At 38.7% G+C, this 15,787-nt stretch overlaps 1 protein-coding gene across 2 annotated transcripts in view; it reads right to left on the reverse strand.

The window, feature by feature from the left end:
• Positions 1–1,945: 1,945 nt before the first annotated feature.
• The window catches only part of MMP16 (matrix metallopeptidase 16), a 234,325-nt gene continuing 220,483 nt past the window's right edge, over positions 1,946–15,787 (reverse strand). For both annotated transcript variants that reach the window (XM_042465288.1, XM_042465287.1), the window contains 2 exons: positions 10,474–10,589; positions 1,946–3,794 (listed from right to left, as the gene is read on the reverse strand). In XM_042465288.1, the coding sequence (XP_042321222.1) occupies positions 3,460–3,794; positions 10,474–10,589 (451 nt within the window). In that variant the 3' untranslated portion in view covers positions 1,946–3,459. The remainder of the gene's footprint in view (positions 3,795–10,473; positions 10,590–15,787) is intronic.

Here is a 15,787-nt window from a genome sequence, read left to right on the forward strand (position 1 = left end):
AAAGAAAATTGCACTGAGAATAAATAGAAAATTGATTCCACTGCAGTTCATTTTTAGAGTGTGCATGTATACATAGCAAGTTTTCCATCCTGGCAGCCACTATAAAGACAGGGCACATTCCACCTATAATTCTCCTATACAGTATCTCTCCCCAATGAAGTAAACAGGAGCTGAGCAAGAAGGATGCTGTGTGCTACCTATTTATTTCCATCTGATTTGGTATGGGGAGTTCCTCAGTGGACTGAATTCACTGTCCTTTTCTAATAAAACAGGTAAATGTCTGGGCAACAGATAATGAGCTTGTTGTTGTTGTAAAAAGCCTAGTTCCAATCCAAATGGATCAGCAACACCAGATTTCCCATTGAGCTTGTGCCAGTTTGCAAGTTAAAGGTCAAAGAGCAAAGACATCAAACAGTACACTGTAAGGAAATTCAGACAGTAAAGGGTTTTCGGTTGTTGTTTTTTTTCACAGAAGACTATGTTTAACTCAGTAATGACAATCAACAGATCAATAAAGTTCAAGGCAAGCTGTTCATTGTTTCAAAGCTACTCCACTGGAATCTTAGCTTTCATAAAAAGCTAGGTATCTGACTGGTGGAGTGCATTCTTTTTGAACACCTTTAATAAATTCACAGCCCAGTAACTGTTTAAAAAAAAGCCTGTCACTGCAAAAAGCAGCTCCTAAAATCAATAGAAGAGGTCTGTCAGTTGCTGACTTTTCTCTAGGAAAAAAATATTGATACATAACCTGCTCTGCAGGTCACATGAAAATGACAATACTGCTGTTAGCACAAAATTACACATGATGAAACAATGCTTTGGTGGTCCCTTGATTCTGACAGTGATTTAATGCACAGTTAAATGCCAGAAGACTCACTGACCCTTTGAGAACTAAGGCAAACACCCAAATGACAAAACTTTGGTGGGGGCAGGGCAAACATCCATGCAATGTCAAGGCTGTTGCTTTCTAGTTCTCACTGAAACTGTGAATGACACCAGCATGTGTCCATGTTCCAAGGCATATTCAATAATCATTCAGCATAGTTCTTTTTAAAAAAGAGTCAAGTACAGTGACATTTTAAAAATTAAGTCACAGTTGTGGGCAGAAGACCTCCACATGGTCCAAGATTCAAATTTGAGATTCTTACTTCACTTAGGAGAAGAACAAATGTTTTCATGAGAGTTGAAGGGCATATGACAGGACCATGGCTTAGTGTGGTGGAAAAGATGTACTGTATATCATTTACTCTGTCATTATTTCTAGTGAATAGGTTTTTTGCAGCAGAGATGACTGAAAAATGGTGAGGATTGTATACACCACAATGCTGAAAAGCATAATTGTCTTAACTGGTGCCACAACTTCAATCCTGGACACTGGGGCTCAGTGGTACCTTGTGCATCGTTGTATAAGCACAGTACCAAAGAAAAAGATCACTTTTAATGAAAAATGTTCACACATACTGAGTACTGCTATATTTGTTTGCATTTGGTAGCTCTTTAAAAATATTTAGGATCTACACAATCAACACTGTATGGGAAGTGAAATGTTTGTTCATTGGCCACTGGAGGGAATACCAACACATGAAATCAGTGGTGATGGGAGAAAAAGTACAGGACTGCTGGAACATTTTGCCCATGTCTGACAATAATCTTTGCTAGAAAATTCTGGTTTCTTATAGTCTGAATGCTACAGTTTATTCTTACATTTAAAAAACAAACAAACTTGAAGTTCAGAAAAACAGCTGGCAAATTCTTTGTTAGCTTCTGTTATATTTTCACTGATATAGCAATAAAAATAAATAAATCTAGTATTTGTTGTTGTTGTTGTTGCATGCCTTCAAGTCATTTCAAATTAATGGTAACCCTATCATGAGGTTTTCTTAGCAAGATTTGTTCGGAGGAGGTTAGCCGTTTCCTTTCTCTGAGTCTCAGAGCATGTGAATTGCCCAAGGTCACCCAGTGGGTTTCATGGCCAAAGCGGGAATTGAACCATGGTCTCCAGAGTCATAGTCCAATACTTAAAGCACACATCATGCTGGATCTTCACTCTTACTCTACCTGCATGGTGGGTTAACAAACTCACAAACCTATCCATTTGAGCTGCAACTGCCCTGTGTATTTGCTAATACTAGTGAATGTTGACACGCTTGTCCCAGCTGCCATTTAGTTATGGCACTATGAAGTGCCATAAACACTGAGATAGCTGGAACTAGAGTGCATACAGCCACTGAAAGCAAAGAAGGGCACAGAACGCAATGATGTTGAGAAGAAAGGAAGGAGAGGCTCTCCGGATCTGATATGGTTTATGGACCACCAACCCTTACAGTGGGCCTTACTTGGAATTACAGGAAATAAATTCCAGAAACTGGAATCTCTGTAAGTGATACATTCCAATCTTATCCAGATAACCAATATGAACCTGTAGTTTTCAAAGGGTCATCAAATACATAAACTGTACTAATATTACATTTCTCTGCAACACTGTTACTTTAGTTCACTGCATTGTATTTTAGGGACTTGATGCTTTCTACTGTGGTTTTAAATTATGTTTTCCTGATAGACCTAGGGAAAGCCTAGGGCTCTTGGCCTGGTACAGATCAAAGGGGGAAAATAAAAGAAGAGTGGAGGAGCGGATGAGGAGGGAGGAAAGAAACCAACAAAGAGCTAAACCAATCAATAAAAAAAGATACTATCTGAATATAGTAATGAATATAAATGTGTTAAAACATTGAGGACATAGCTTAGAACGGCTGTATAAAACACAAAATGAATGTATCATTAAGGCTGTTACTATATTGCAGATATTTTGGCCCCTTGTTTGTTGGAAAATGGCTGTCCAAACAGTCTGAGTTCCTGTGTGTCATCCTGGTCTCCCACTTGACAAAAAATTATGTGTAGGAGTATAGGACTATAACTGTAGCTGACAGAAAGCAATCCTCTTTGGAGACAAAGCTGTTTTGGGTCTTCAAACTTCCTGAAAGTTCCATTGTGATTGTTGTTTTATAGTTGCTGAATCTTTTCTCTCTTAAAAAAAATTGATTACATTTTTCTTTTTTAAAAAACCTCACACAAAATTCTTTCAAAGGGGAGCAGGCCTTAAGAGGTGGGGGGGGGATTAAATTCCCCAACAGAAACACTGGAGATTCTTCTCATTTTTCTTGTTACATTTCCTCTTTATGAAAATCCTGATAGTTTTGCATTGGGTACTGAGCGTGCGGAGGAAAGGCTAGAACCAAATAGCAAAGAAAGACGAAGGACTGGAGGAACGGCAGATACTGTGTACAATGGAAGCTTCCCACTCGAGTGAACCCTCACTCATGTGCAAGGCAAGCAGCCCCTTGGGTTTTAAAAATCAGCCTTGGCTGAGATGGACAGGTGCCTGCTCCTAGGTAGGAAACTGCATAACAGCTCTTTTGCTGAATCTCAAGTTACCACAAACTCCTGGAAAATTAACCTACATCACACCCACTCTTGCATAGAGCGTTTGCAGTACAGTATGTGGCGGGGTGTTCCTTTCCTCTTAAACTGGAACACAGTGTAAACCAAAACGAGGAGGCACAGGGCCAGAATGCAGGGAATGACAATGGCTATGGCTTTCACAGTGCTAGCTGTGTTGTCCAGCTTGATGACAATGTCTACATCATCTTGAGGGCTATGTCGGTCTTTGTCCCGGTCTGCTGGTCCATCACAGCCCATAAAATCCTTGAGGATGGATCTGGGATATCCAGGTTCCACCCTGAGCATCTGGTTGTTGAATTTCCAGTATTCTTTGCCTTTGTAAAAATATGTGAAGCCTAAAAAAGAAAATGGTATTTATTTCAACATGTTAATATCAAGACATTTCTACTGTCAATAAACTATTGAAAATTAGAGGCAAAAAGCCGATGCTTTAAAATTGGAGTTTAAAAATTTAACAAAATATTTTCCAGTATAGCCCCAAGATGGCTTCACTGTTCTATATCTACTTAGCCTCATTTATTGCAGAGGTCCCACACCACCAATATATAATTTCTGCACAGAATGGAAAGCATGACTTCTTATATTGCACAATACAGAATTTCATTGCATGTACCATTTAGAAACGTTCCATCTGATAAGTACATAGAAATCTCTTGACCCAATAAGAGCAACAAAATGCAATGGTAGTTAAAGTTTAAATATAACATTTCTTACTACTATGGAAATATAAACTACAACACTTCCAGCAACTCCATATTTAATGATATTTGAATAACACAAATGTTCAGGTTCTGTCATGTCCAATACTACTCCAATGATGTAACTAAAACAACCCATTTTTGGTCCCATCATACTGCATACTTAATTTTACCTGCTGGGATTATATTCCAATGACTGTACTCCAAATTTGGCCTCTTTGATGTTCTAGATGCTTTTTTTTAAAGTTGTATTGTTGGTTGGTATTTTATGATTTATATTTGCTTGGGAGCTGTTTTGGTTACCTTTGATTATCTTTTTGTAGCAACACTTACCATTTTGGAACAATAATTATTACTAATGAAAGTTATTTTTAGACAGATAATAATTTTCACCTCACTTTTATACATTGTTATACTTATTTTTTTAAAATGGCAAATGCATAATTAGAGTTCTCTTTTTTAGGGTTTTTTGTATCTGAAATAAAATGTTCCAGTAATCATGGATATGAATTTACTTTTGGTTAAGTCACTCTTCACATCAGAAAACAACAGACTGTACTCACAATTTGCAGTGGGAGTGTGCTACACACGACAGAATCATCTCATCTCTTATTATATATTACATATATTATGATCTGTCATGTGTAGCACACTCCCACTGTATTTTAGAAATGACTATTGCTACAGTGGGCACATTGTGGGATTTGGGATTACATGATAGACCTCCTACATACTGACATCTATTGGAAGGTGTACCACCACTGTTGAGCTTTAGGTGACAGTCACCAAATTTGCTGATGCCATTAATATTTGACTCTCTATAGGGCACGAGGGTGACAGAGTGTCATTCTATATCAAAGTGTGCAGGACAGTGTGTCCTTTTATTCTTCCGTGTTTGTCTCTTGATTTTTGACTTCTCAAGAAACTGCCCATTTCAGTATGGTCCTTCCCCCTTACAGAGCATGAGCTTTCTCCAACATTCTGGTGGATGTGGTGGTGTCGCCTTCTTTTGCGGTTTTTAAACAGGGACTGGATGGCCATCTGTCAGGGATGCTTTGAATGTGGATTCCTGCATGGCAGGGGTTGGACTTCATGGCTCTTGAGGTTTCTTTCCACTCTATGATTCTATTTTGCTTCTCCAAGAAACAAATTTTTGTAAGATATACTAGGAAACAAACCAAATATATGAAAGCAATAATTTCTCATGTGCAGAAAATCTTATACACAATCCAAACAAAACTATTCATTTAAAGTCCAATCAATTTCAGAGGGAAAACTGAAGCACATCTCTGGCTAAATCATGCTCAGCACACCTAACGTCCCTCACACAAACAATGTGAGAATAGTGGATGGAGATCCTTATTTTAAACTGAACTATTGAACAGGACAATATATTATGCCCAGCCTGAGCCTAATTTGCTCAAAGTGTTCCCACCCAGCTCAGGAACAAGGGTCAATTATACCAAATTACAGTGTTGTGTTATGCCATTCTAAATTGTCCCTCTCTCTTGAGGTATCTGGACTGATTCTGTTCCCTGTTACTGCTGTTTTTGAGAGAAAGTGCTATATGATGAACTCTGCCAACAGAAAACAGGTGTACACAGCTTCCTATTTTCTGCAGGGAGCTAGAACTTGTTCATTCAAAGGCAATCCAGGGTAATTACAAATTGTGCCTAACTGTAGAAATCCTGTGTCCCTGCCAAAAATCCAAGGCATTTTACTGGCCCAGCTGAAAAGTGGCACCGATCCAGTGTGAAACAAACTTTCACAGTGGGTGAACTTCCTCCCACTGTTCTGAATGCCATGAAAACAGCAGGAGCATTTTCCATCTTTTCCATTTCACAATTTGCCTCTAGCAGTCTTCCACATCATCAGGGGGAAAAAAAGAGTGAACTTCATTTGGAATAGCAGTGTTATTGACTGGAAAGAGTAGACTAGATATTCATTCCAGTAAAAGATGTGGGTAGGAGAAGCTTTTGAAGTTGAAGAATAGAGGGAGGAATACTGTTTTATCAGCTTTCCTCTCCTGTTCAGAATATACAGAACAGCCTTTGGACTCCACAAATGCCTTTTCACAATAGAAAGAACTTACATAACCGGTGCTTTCACCACTGGTAGCATTACAGTGCAGTCATGGTGTCTGAATGTCACTGTCTAATATCAGAGTCAGAGATACAATAATGTCATGGGGCAATGATATACAAGTCCACCAACGTTTGAGTCATGTCATGTTGGATCTGAAATAACCTGAGCTACTTCCCTTTCTTTTCCTTCCTTCTTCAATAAACTATCTCTCCTTCCCAACTTACTGAGGTGGGGTGGTAGCAACAAAGGCGGTATTTATTTCCTTTACTTCATCAACATCTTTCCTACAATTTTCCCTCCTCTTATTTTTTAAAAAAAATCCTTTCCAGAGCATTAGAAATGACAAGTCCCTGGTAACAAAATTTATTGTCATGACAGAAGACAAGAAGAAGTAGCTTTATAAAGGTATTCTAGTCATTTGTTGATAAAATAGTAAATATCCCATCTTTGTCATATTTCATCATGTGGAATAGTGTGGGTCCTCAGGAAAAAGGCTTTGCTGTCTGTGAGAATCAGGCCAGGGTAAATCCTGCACCCTGGCCCAGAGACCTTCCCCAGTGCTGCTGGAAGCAGTTCCAGAAGGTCAACAGTGTTTTCTGATGTCTCCTGGCAGACTGGCATCTGACACCAGGAGGAAAAAGAACAAGATTGTGGTGGAAAAGCAGCACACACATTTCAAAGCCCACAAAACAGACCCCCACCATGTTAGAGGGAGAGAGAATCTCCCCAGAATCAAGAGCAGTTCCTTCAGCCCCAGAGGGAGCTCAACACACAAGCAAGGCTGTGCTTTGGACCATCCACTCTCTCTAGCTTCTCAAAATGCTTCTGGGCATTGTGAATGTTGATCAGCATTGCTGCAGAAGGTATGGAAGGATCTGACATAACAATCATCATGTAAGTGTCTGATGTAAAGATGTTGATGAAGGTGGCAAAGTTGGAATTCCTGACCTCCAAGCTCTGGTTAAAGTTTGCCTTGGTAATGTTACAAAATGTGAAGATATAATAAAAGATACAGCATGCTGCAAATGAGTGGCAGGGAGAGGGAGTGGAAACAAAGATGAGTGCCACTGTGTTCTGATGTTCTGGCTCCATTTATCTGTGTAATGTGTTGTTCTGCCTTAACCTCTGTTGAAATGTAAAAGATTTTCATCTAAAATATTGTGTGTAATTCGAAAGTATACATATCCCCCCCTCCTCTTTTTTAGCAAGCTCCTGGTGTTTTGGATATAGCCACACAAAGGGCCCACCAAAACTGAGAACAGAAGCTACAGGGATTAGTGTTTTAATAGCGTAAGATGTTGTTTATTTGGAAACAGATCCAATTTCTTCCCTAAAGCAATCTGGTGCAATTTCAAGTTGAATCTTCATCTGATGAGTAGAAGGGAAATGGTTTCAGGCAAAATTTAATCAGAGTATTCTGAAAGTAGGTTGTGGTGTTTCTTATTTGTCTCCTTGCTTATTTCATTGTCTCTTGATGCAATTACCAATAGAGCCATGCAGTGATCTTGACTTTGGGGAACAATTAATGTTACTGATCCTGTAGGAGTCATCAGGCAACTTTCTGTGCGTTTTTCTCCCTTCACCCAAAGGACATTTAGCCTTGAAGAAAAACAAAGGGGTGAAGCAGATGGCCTGGAAGGTCCCAACTGGGACTATGGCAAGTGCACAGCCTGCTCCCGAAGTGGGTCGCCACCGCAGTCACAAGCCATGCCGGCCTGGAATCGATCTAAATTGACCCCTCTATAGGGCGGCTTTTCCTGGCTTGGCATGACCTCGGCATGGCTTCCAGCCACTTTGAGACTGTATGTCATCTAAACACCATGCCCCCAAAGCAGCTGAAAGCTGCCTTATTTGGCCTGTGTGTTTTTGGCCAGTGACACAACTACAAAGCCCCAAACTCCTTTTTCCTATATATTATTGCTTGTGAAATTCTTATGTTTCTTTATCTTTTTTTTTTTTTTTTTTTGGTAACTGAATCTGTGCAATTCGCTTTGACCAAAGAGCCACTTCTCAGAGTCACACAAGAACCATTTCCATCTTCTGTACTATTATTAATTTCTAATCGGGGCCTTTCGTGCCATCTGTTTCAGCCCTTTGTTTTTCTTCAAGATTTTCTTTAAGGCTAAATGTGATAAGTCCTTTGGGTAAAGGGGGAAAAAGTATGGAAAGTTGCCTGGTGAAGCCTCAGGAACAGTAACATGAATTGTTTCCCACAGTCAAGATCACTGCATGGCCTGGTGGTGCAGTGGTTAAATGTCAGTACTGCAGCCAAAACATTGTGAGTTTGATATCTTGAGGGGCTCTAAGGTCGACTCAGCCATCCATCCTTTTGTAGGTAGGTAAAATGAGTACCCAGCTTGTTGGAGCAATTGGCCTACAGCATACCCTCCCGATCCTGTATAAAACATATGGATCCACCTCTTTGATTAGGACTGGAATATCTTTATCCCACTGTCGCCTTTTGATAGTATGTTTTTAATTGTTAAGTCTTCTGTATTTTATTGCTATGTTTTGTATTTGTATATTTATACTAGGTTGTAATACTGCCTCAATCTACCTGGGAGAGGAGGGAAAATATAAATAATTTTTAAAATTATATTATTATTAAACCACTTAGAGAGCGCTTAGTTCAGAATGAAATGGTATAGAAATGCAAATGCTATTGCTATTAATTTAATACTTGCAAAAAACAAACAAACCCATAACAGGGTGTTTATAAGTTAGAAACTACTTGGAGGCACACAACAGCATTAACATTTAATCATAACAAAGCATGGGATAATCATATATAGATACACCATTCCATCTTTATCTGCAGTTTTGCTTTCTATGGTTTCAGTTACCCACGGTCAGCCGTGGTCCAAAATATTACATAGTCCTCTCTTATCCACAGTTTTTCTTTCCATGGTTTAAATTATTTGTGGTCAACTGCAGTCTGAAAACATTATTATTATAGTGTTTGATACTATCCACTGTTTCAGGCATCCACGTTTTGGAGCATATCCCCATGGATAAGGGTGGACTACTATATTCACATATTAATACAGGTCTATGGAAGATATATGACTATTATTTATTAAGAAAACTAGTTTTTGATAATAATATATGTAAAAATATAATTCTGCCTGAACTAGTTTCCTTTTGCAAAGACAAAATTTCTCCAACTGGAATGGCCACTTCAGGAAAATGCCCCCTTTGATAAATGAAACGGACTTAAAAGCAAGGAAGTGATTAAGCATATTTCTGTGATGAAAATGCTTTTTGCAGCAATTAGCTATTCCAGCCAAAGGAAGGAATAACAAGGGGGAAATGTGTCATATCATTTCCATGGAAAATGAAAATAGGATTATTAGAGATGTGTCATGGGAAGAGAGAAAGAGAGAGAGAAGTTGGGAAGAGGGAGAAGGAGAAAGAAAGAAAGAAAGAAAGAAAGAAAGAAAGAAAGAAGAAGCAATTCAATCTCTGATCAATCAATCATATATACAGTGCAGCAGGCAGAGAGAAACTGACAATGGCTGTAATCACAGTCTGTATTTTTATTTTGCTCTCAGAAACTTCAAACACTTGAACAATGGGAGGCCACATCTTTAAATGGCCAACATTTCAAGGACAACCAATAAACAATGTGGAAGCCAATATATGTGATGTCATGACTGATTTCCTTCATGCCTGATGAATGTGTGGCCCACTGAGATTTTATTTCACTTTAAGCCCCATCAACCTTAACCAACATACTTAATGAATGAGAGGTAATGGGGCAATGTATACAAAGGCAGCAATATTATTAGGACACTAGTCTAATTTAAACATTGTGATGTGAGCAGCCATATTTTCTCAGTGATGGTCTATTGCAATCCCTAGTGTAAAGAATTGTTCCAGAAACAGACCACACCCTGGGGAACCAATGGACCATTGTGTAATGAGTGTAATGGCATCCAGAACACAATTGTTTGGACAACTGTGAAATTCAGTGAGGCTATGCTTATTTATATTCACTCTGTCATGAAGGTAATTACTGTTTAAACAAACAGCTTCATTTATATACCGCTTCATACCAATCTAGCAGTGTCTAAGTGGTTTACAACTGTAAGCTAGTTTAAAAGCTGTTTAACATTTTTAACTGTTTTTAATATTTTTTTTAAATTATGTTTGACTTAATGTTGTTATTGTTGTTTTAGCTAATACTGACATTCAAAAATAGAAATACTTCATCTCCTAAATAACCACATACCATTTTCCTTGTGGACAAAGGCTCCCTGAGGTGATTCTGGGATACCTTTCCAAATTGTGATTGGTTTGGGGTAACCAGCATCCATAGTTCTTATATCTTCACTGTACCTCCAGTACCTAAGGATGAAAAATATAAGATCACAAATCTGCAGATAAACATTTCAGTGCACTGCACCAAATAATTAGGAAAACCAGATCCTTTTGATTTAAGATATACTCTCAAATAAGTAAGACATTTAATCTGTTTGCTGACTGGACAGCTGTTTCTTGTAACTGTAGAAAAAAAATAAAGGGGTTGTCTAGTTTGAAGGCCAAACCAGCAAATGCCTTTTGCATAATCAGAATAATTCCGACGTCTAGGGGTACTACTACACAGCAATGCAAGGACATATGTTATATGCAAAGATCTATACTAATGTTTCAGTCAAGGTTTTAATCACACACAAGCCAGTAAACTTTGAGTTAAGGCTCCCACAGCAATCTTAATTCTTCTCTTAGGTTATGCATTACAGGAGCCTTTGATTATCCAGTCAGACAATGTGTAGTAAATAATTCAAGGCCCTACATTTTGTACATACAAATAAATGTTTGCAATAAAAAAATCAGTAAGTATAGAGGTTTCAAATAAATAAGACTGCAATCTTATATTCTGTGGAACACAGAAGAACCTACTTCATGGTAATTATGCACAGAATTGCACTGTTAGCTTCTGAACTGTTACTAAAATTCAGACCAAGTGCTGTGTTCAGAGGCAATACTAGCCTATGGTTAACACTACAAAAATATTGATAGCCTCCCCACATGGTTGAAAGCTCCCACTTCCCTCCTTAGCTGTAGCTCTGAGAACAAGGTTGAAAGCTTCCCTATCAGTTTTAATTCAATCATAATTTAATATATTGTCATAACCCTAAATTGTGCTGCCTTGGAAACATTTTTGGCACATAGACAGGAATGAATCAATCAATCTCAAAGGGCTTGGCTACACTTGCCAGAATACTCTGGCTGCCTCTGGAGTACTCTGGCCCTGAAACCCTCCCCCCACCCCCAATTCACCTAGCAGATTTTCATCAGTGTCAATGGGGCCTCAACCCTTAAAAGGAACATTTTTTTTTGCACCCAAGTGTTCCCAGTACACAAGTTTATCACCAGGACCATTTTAGGTCCAGGAAAGGCCTTTTTTACAACAGGAACTGTCACAGATGTCAATTCCTCTGCCCCTGAAATAGCCATGGGGGCAAAAACCATGGGAAAAATTGCCCTACATATCCCCTAATAATTGGGAAATTATTCTTTCAAAAAAAAAAAAAAATTAGGGCTCCCCAAAAAACTAGAATGGAGCTGCCAGCTTTCCTCAAGCTTGCTTCCCATATACTTCAGAAAGGCTTCATATCACCAGGATGAAACAAACCCAAATCAAGGAATGATTGTCATTCTTCAAAGGCTATCCTAAGAGGACTATACATCTGTCTGTCTGTCTGTCTGTCTGTCTGTCTATCTGAAGATCAAGAGAGAACAAAAGCAGCTTTTAACTAGAGTTCAGTGCACATCTCTGAAGAAGATGCTATATAAAAAGAAGCCCTGATCAACTGTGGAAGTAACAGTTTAAAAGCCAGCTTGCTTATATGTTAATGCACTACTACTTTAATCTTTTAAATTCTGAATGTAGGCTAGGCTTCATATAGGTGGACTATAGAAACAGCTATGAAAATAAGGCATAAGCTGTGACACTATTTTAGTCTTCACTTTAATGTACAGCTCCACTCTAATTCTCACTGAACACAATGAGATATGCATAGGACTAGGTAGCATCATATTTATGACAATTCACTGCATTTCTTATTAATAAAAAATAAACATTTAATATACATTTTAAAAACACATACATAAAACACATACATTGTTTTGTCACAGATCATGGCCTTTCCCCCTTTTTCCTTCTATTTTTGATAGCAAAAGGCTAAGTGCACTCCCCCCCTCCTGTGCTGTCCCATCTTTCTCCACCTGAAGAGAAGGAAGGGACAGCACAGAGGTCAGAGGGTGGAGGGCCTGACCAAGTGTTACTTCCCCTGCACTCTCCTAGTGATGCCAAAGCACTGTATTGACTGGGGACTTTATCGCACATGTATTTTTAAACGTGTGGGAAACTGTAGGAGGACGCTCGCGTGCACAAGTGTCCAGCAGAAAACGGAGTTTAACGCACACAAAGACGTCCTCCAACAGTCCCCGTTCCATCCCCCGGCGTGCACCCGTTCCCGTCCAGTCCTGACGGGTGCCATTTTTGCCTGACAGAAGGTAGTCCATCAGGCAAAAATCGCACCCTTCAGGACTGGATGGGAATGGGTGCACGCCGGGGGACGGAATGGGGACTGTTGGAGGACGTCTTCGTGTGTGGTAAACTCCATTTTCTGCCGGACACGCGCGCACATGAGCATCCTCCTACAGTATGAAAAAAGCATGTGCGATAAGGTTCTGCGACCTCCAAGGAATCACAGAAAAACTTTGAAATTTGTCATTACAAGTAAAAAACCAAAACTGTAATGATGTAACCATCATTACATGATGCTATAAGCTTGCACAACTTTAACTGTACCAATTTATGAAGGATGAGGCTATTAGTGGCCACTAGTCATGGCACATACTGGTTGCAGGGGATAATGCTATTGCATTGATCCTCCTTGCAGTATTCTTGTAGGCAACTGAATTAGTTAGAACTTTAACCTGATTCAGTTCCTATGAGCAAGTATTTTTAGGGCTGGACTGTACATCTTGGAAGATGAGTTTTTAAAAAAATAAAGTGCCCTATTTTCTGTGTTGAAGGAATAAAAAAGAGAAGCCTTCAGAATTCCATATTGTTCCTATTAATAGGAAGATAAAAAGAGTGTGATCCAGAGATTAGTGGACAACAACCAGTATATGGTGTATATGCTGTACCACATGCAGCATTATAAGATGAAGCCTGCAATTACTGCAATTTTAAACTCCAATTTAAATTGTTTCAAAAGAAGCCTGCAATTAGTGTAGGAGAACTACTTCTGATAGAAAAAACTAACAAAAAGGCTAACAAAAACTTTCTTTACATAGACATAATGAATACAAAAATGGGCTCACTGATTTAGGGCCAGTTTCTGTGCTTCTGAATATTTCTCCCCCTATTTTAGGATATGTTGTCTATCTACCAAAACAGTAATTCTCAAAGGCACATTTAAAATAACAAATGATGCTGCCTGACTTAACAGGCCAGTGTTGCTGGGGGGGGGGGGGGGTCTTCCAGAATTTGGATTTCCAGATTAGGAGTGCTCTATCTGTAGAAGGAAATGACAAGAATGTTTCAACAAAATTCCTTATATATTCCATGTTAGAAATGTATCAATTTCTTGAGTTCCTAACACTTAAAGATGCGGATCACGGTATTAAAAAAATAGAGTTAGAATAAAGGATATATAGGGGATTATTTTTTTTTTTTTGAAGGATTTCATTTATTTCATGAACTTCTTCTTGGAGTTCAGAGCAGATGAACTTTTTTTTAAAAAAAAAAACCCAATATATTTTACATAAAAGCATACTGTTAAAATCAAAAATGGCAAATACCTACAAGTCTAGTAACCTAAAATCACAAAATATGCAGGTCTAAAATTACAAATATCTGCTAAAGTCAATAAAATAAGCAGCAAAAACAAAGAAAAGACTTGCCTAATGCCTGACAGGTTATTCAAATAAATATGATTTTAACTGGCACCCAAATGAGAGAAATGATATGTTGGATTTGAGCATAGAATACATTTAAAGTGGGGTGTGAGAAGAGAAGTGAATACCAAGGTGTCTAGTTATGAGCAGCATGAAAAGTGAGAAGAATCAAGGTAATGATGGACAGAAGAATAATGCTGATATTTGCAAGAAGTATATGCACAATCCTCTGGGACCATCTTTTGTACAGCTGCAGTATATTTAAAAGACAAGTCAGTTTATTGCTGCTGCTGCACCATTTCCATTCACTTTCATAGGATACAGTCAAAGTGTATTTAGTGGATTGTGGCCAGTACAAAAGTCAACACAGATTTAACCAGAGCAATTGTCACTTGCTATTTTTTACCCATTTTCAGAGACTTGCTCATTCATGTCTACATTGTCATTGTGACTTAGCAAGTACTTTTCTCCACTATTTTTCATGATCTTTTCAAGGAAACTATTTCCCTCATCTGACTTTGATGTCACCTTTTGCCTGTGTCTTTCATGCCTGCCAACCTCATTGCTACTAAAAAAGCAATAGTAGGTTCTCACCAATTCAGAAAAAAAAGACTGTAATAGGCTTATGCGTGCAATTAAAACCAGCAGGAGAATTCAACTCTAACATTACATTAAGAAAGAAAAAGGTGATATAAACAATATGTACTGAGAAGCTTAGTGGGATATGGGCATATTCCCACTGGTGGTCAATATCCTGTAATAGCTCAATTATCTCTGCAAGGCTCATGTTCTTCGATCTTCTCCTTACATACTGTATTGCATTTGTGTCCTGCTGAGTCCCATTATGCATGTTACAGCTCTAAGTAGCAACCTTTCTATCAACAGAAGTTTCCTTTGATATTTTCTGTATTATTTTTATTATTATTTTGGCTAAAATGCACAGTATTTTTAGGAAGACCTTGACTTGATGTAGCTTCCCATGGAAAGAAATATATTAGACATGATCTGGTCTACATGGGAGGCAAATTATATAAGTTTTTTTCACAGTAAAATGTAATTGCAATATGGTTGGCATTAAATATAAATTTTAGTTGTCAAGATCTTACCTAGATGGACAAACAGTTTGAGTCAGTATAAGGCCCAACCCCCACTTACCTTTTGATTTGATTCCTGAACCGATTCCTGAAACTGGTTCAGCAAACAGAGTGGTTCTCACTATGTTTGCACCTGTTTCAAGAATCGGTGAAGCAAGTGACAGACATGGCTTCTCCGCCATGCCTCCCTCCATCCTCCTGGCCATACCAGTAGGCCAGGGGCAGAGAAGAGGCTGGGGCAGAAGGAGAGAGGCAAGCTGGGAGAACAGAGCAGGCATGGAGATATGGCTGAGAGGCCAGGGAAGCCACTGCCAGTGAGAACCAGGGCAGATTTGAATCCGATTCAAATCCACCTTTTTGCCACTTGGGCTGAATCAATTTATTTCTAAATAAATCGATTCAGCTCCAAAACCACCCCATTTTATCAGCTCTTTTTGACGCAGGTTAAATGGGTACAAACCATGTCCTCCCTTTCCGAATTGCTTCAGTGATTCGAATTAAGTGGGAACCATGGTGGTTTAAACTGAATCATTTGGA

This window comes from Sceloporus undulatus, chromosome 4 (assembly GCF_019175285.1).
Source record: "Sceloporus undulatus isolate JIND9_A2432 ecotype Alabama chromosome 4, SceUnd_v1.1, whole genome shotgun sequence".
Taxonomy (NCBI): Eukaryota; Metazoa; Chordata; class Lepidosauria; order Squamata; family Phrynosomatidae; genus Sceloporus; species Sceloporus undulatus.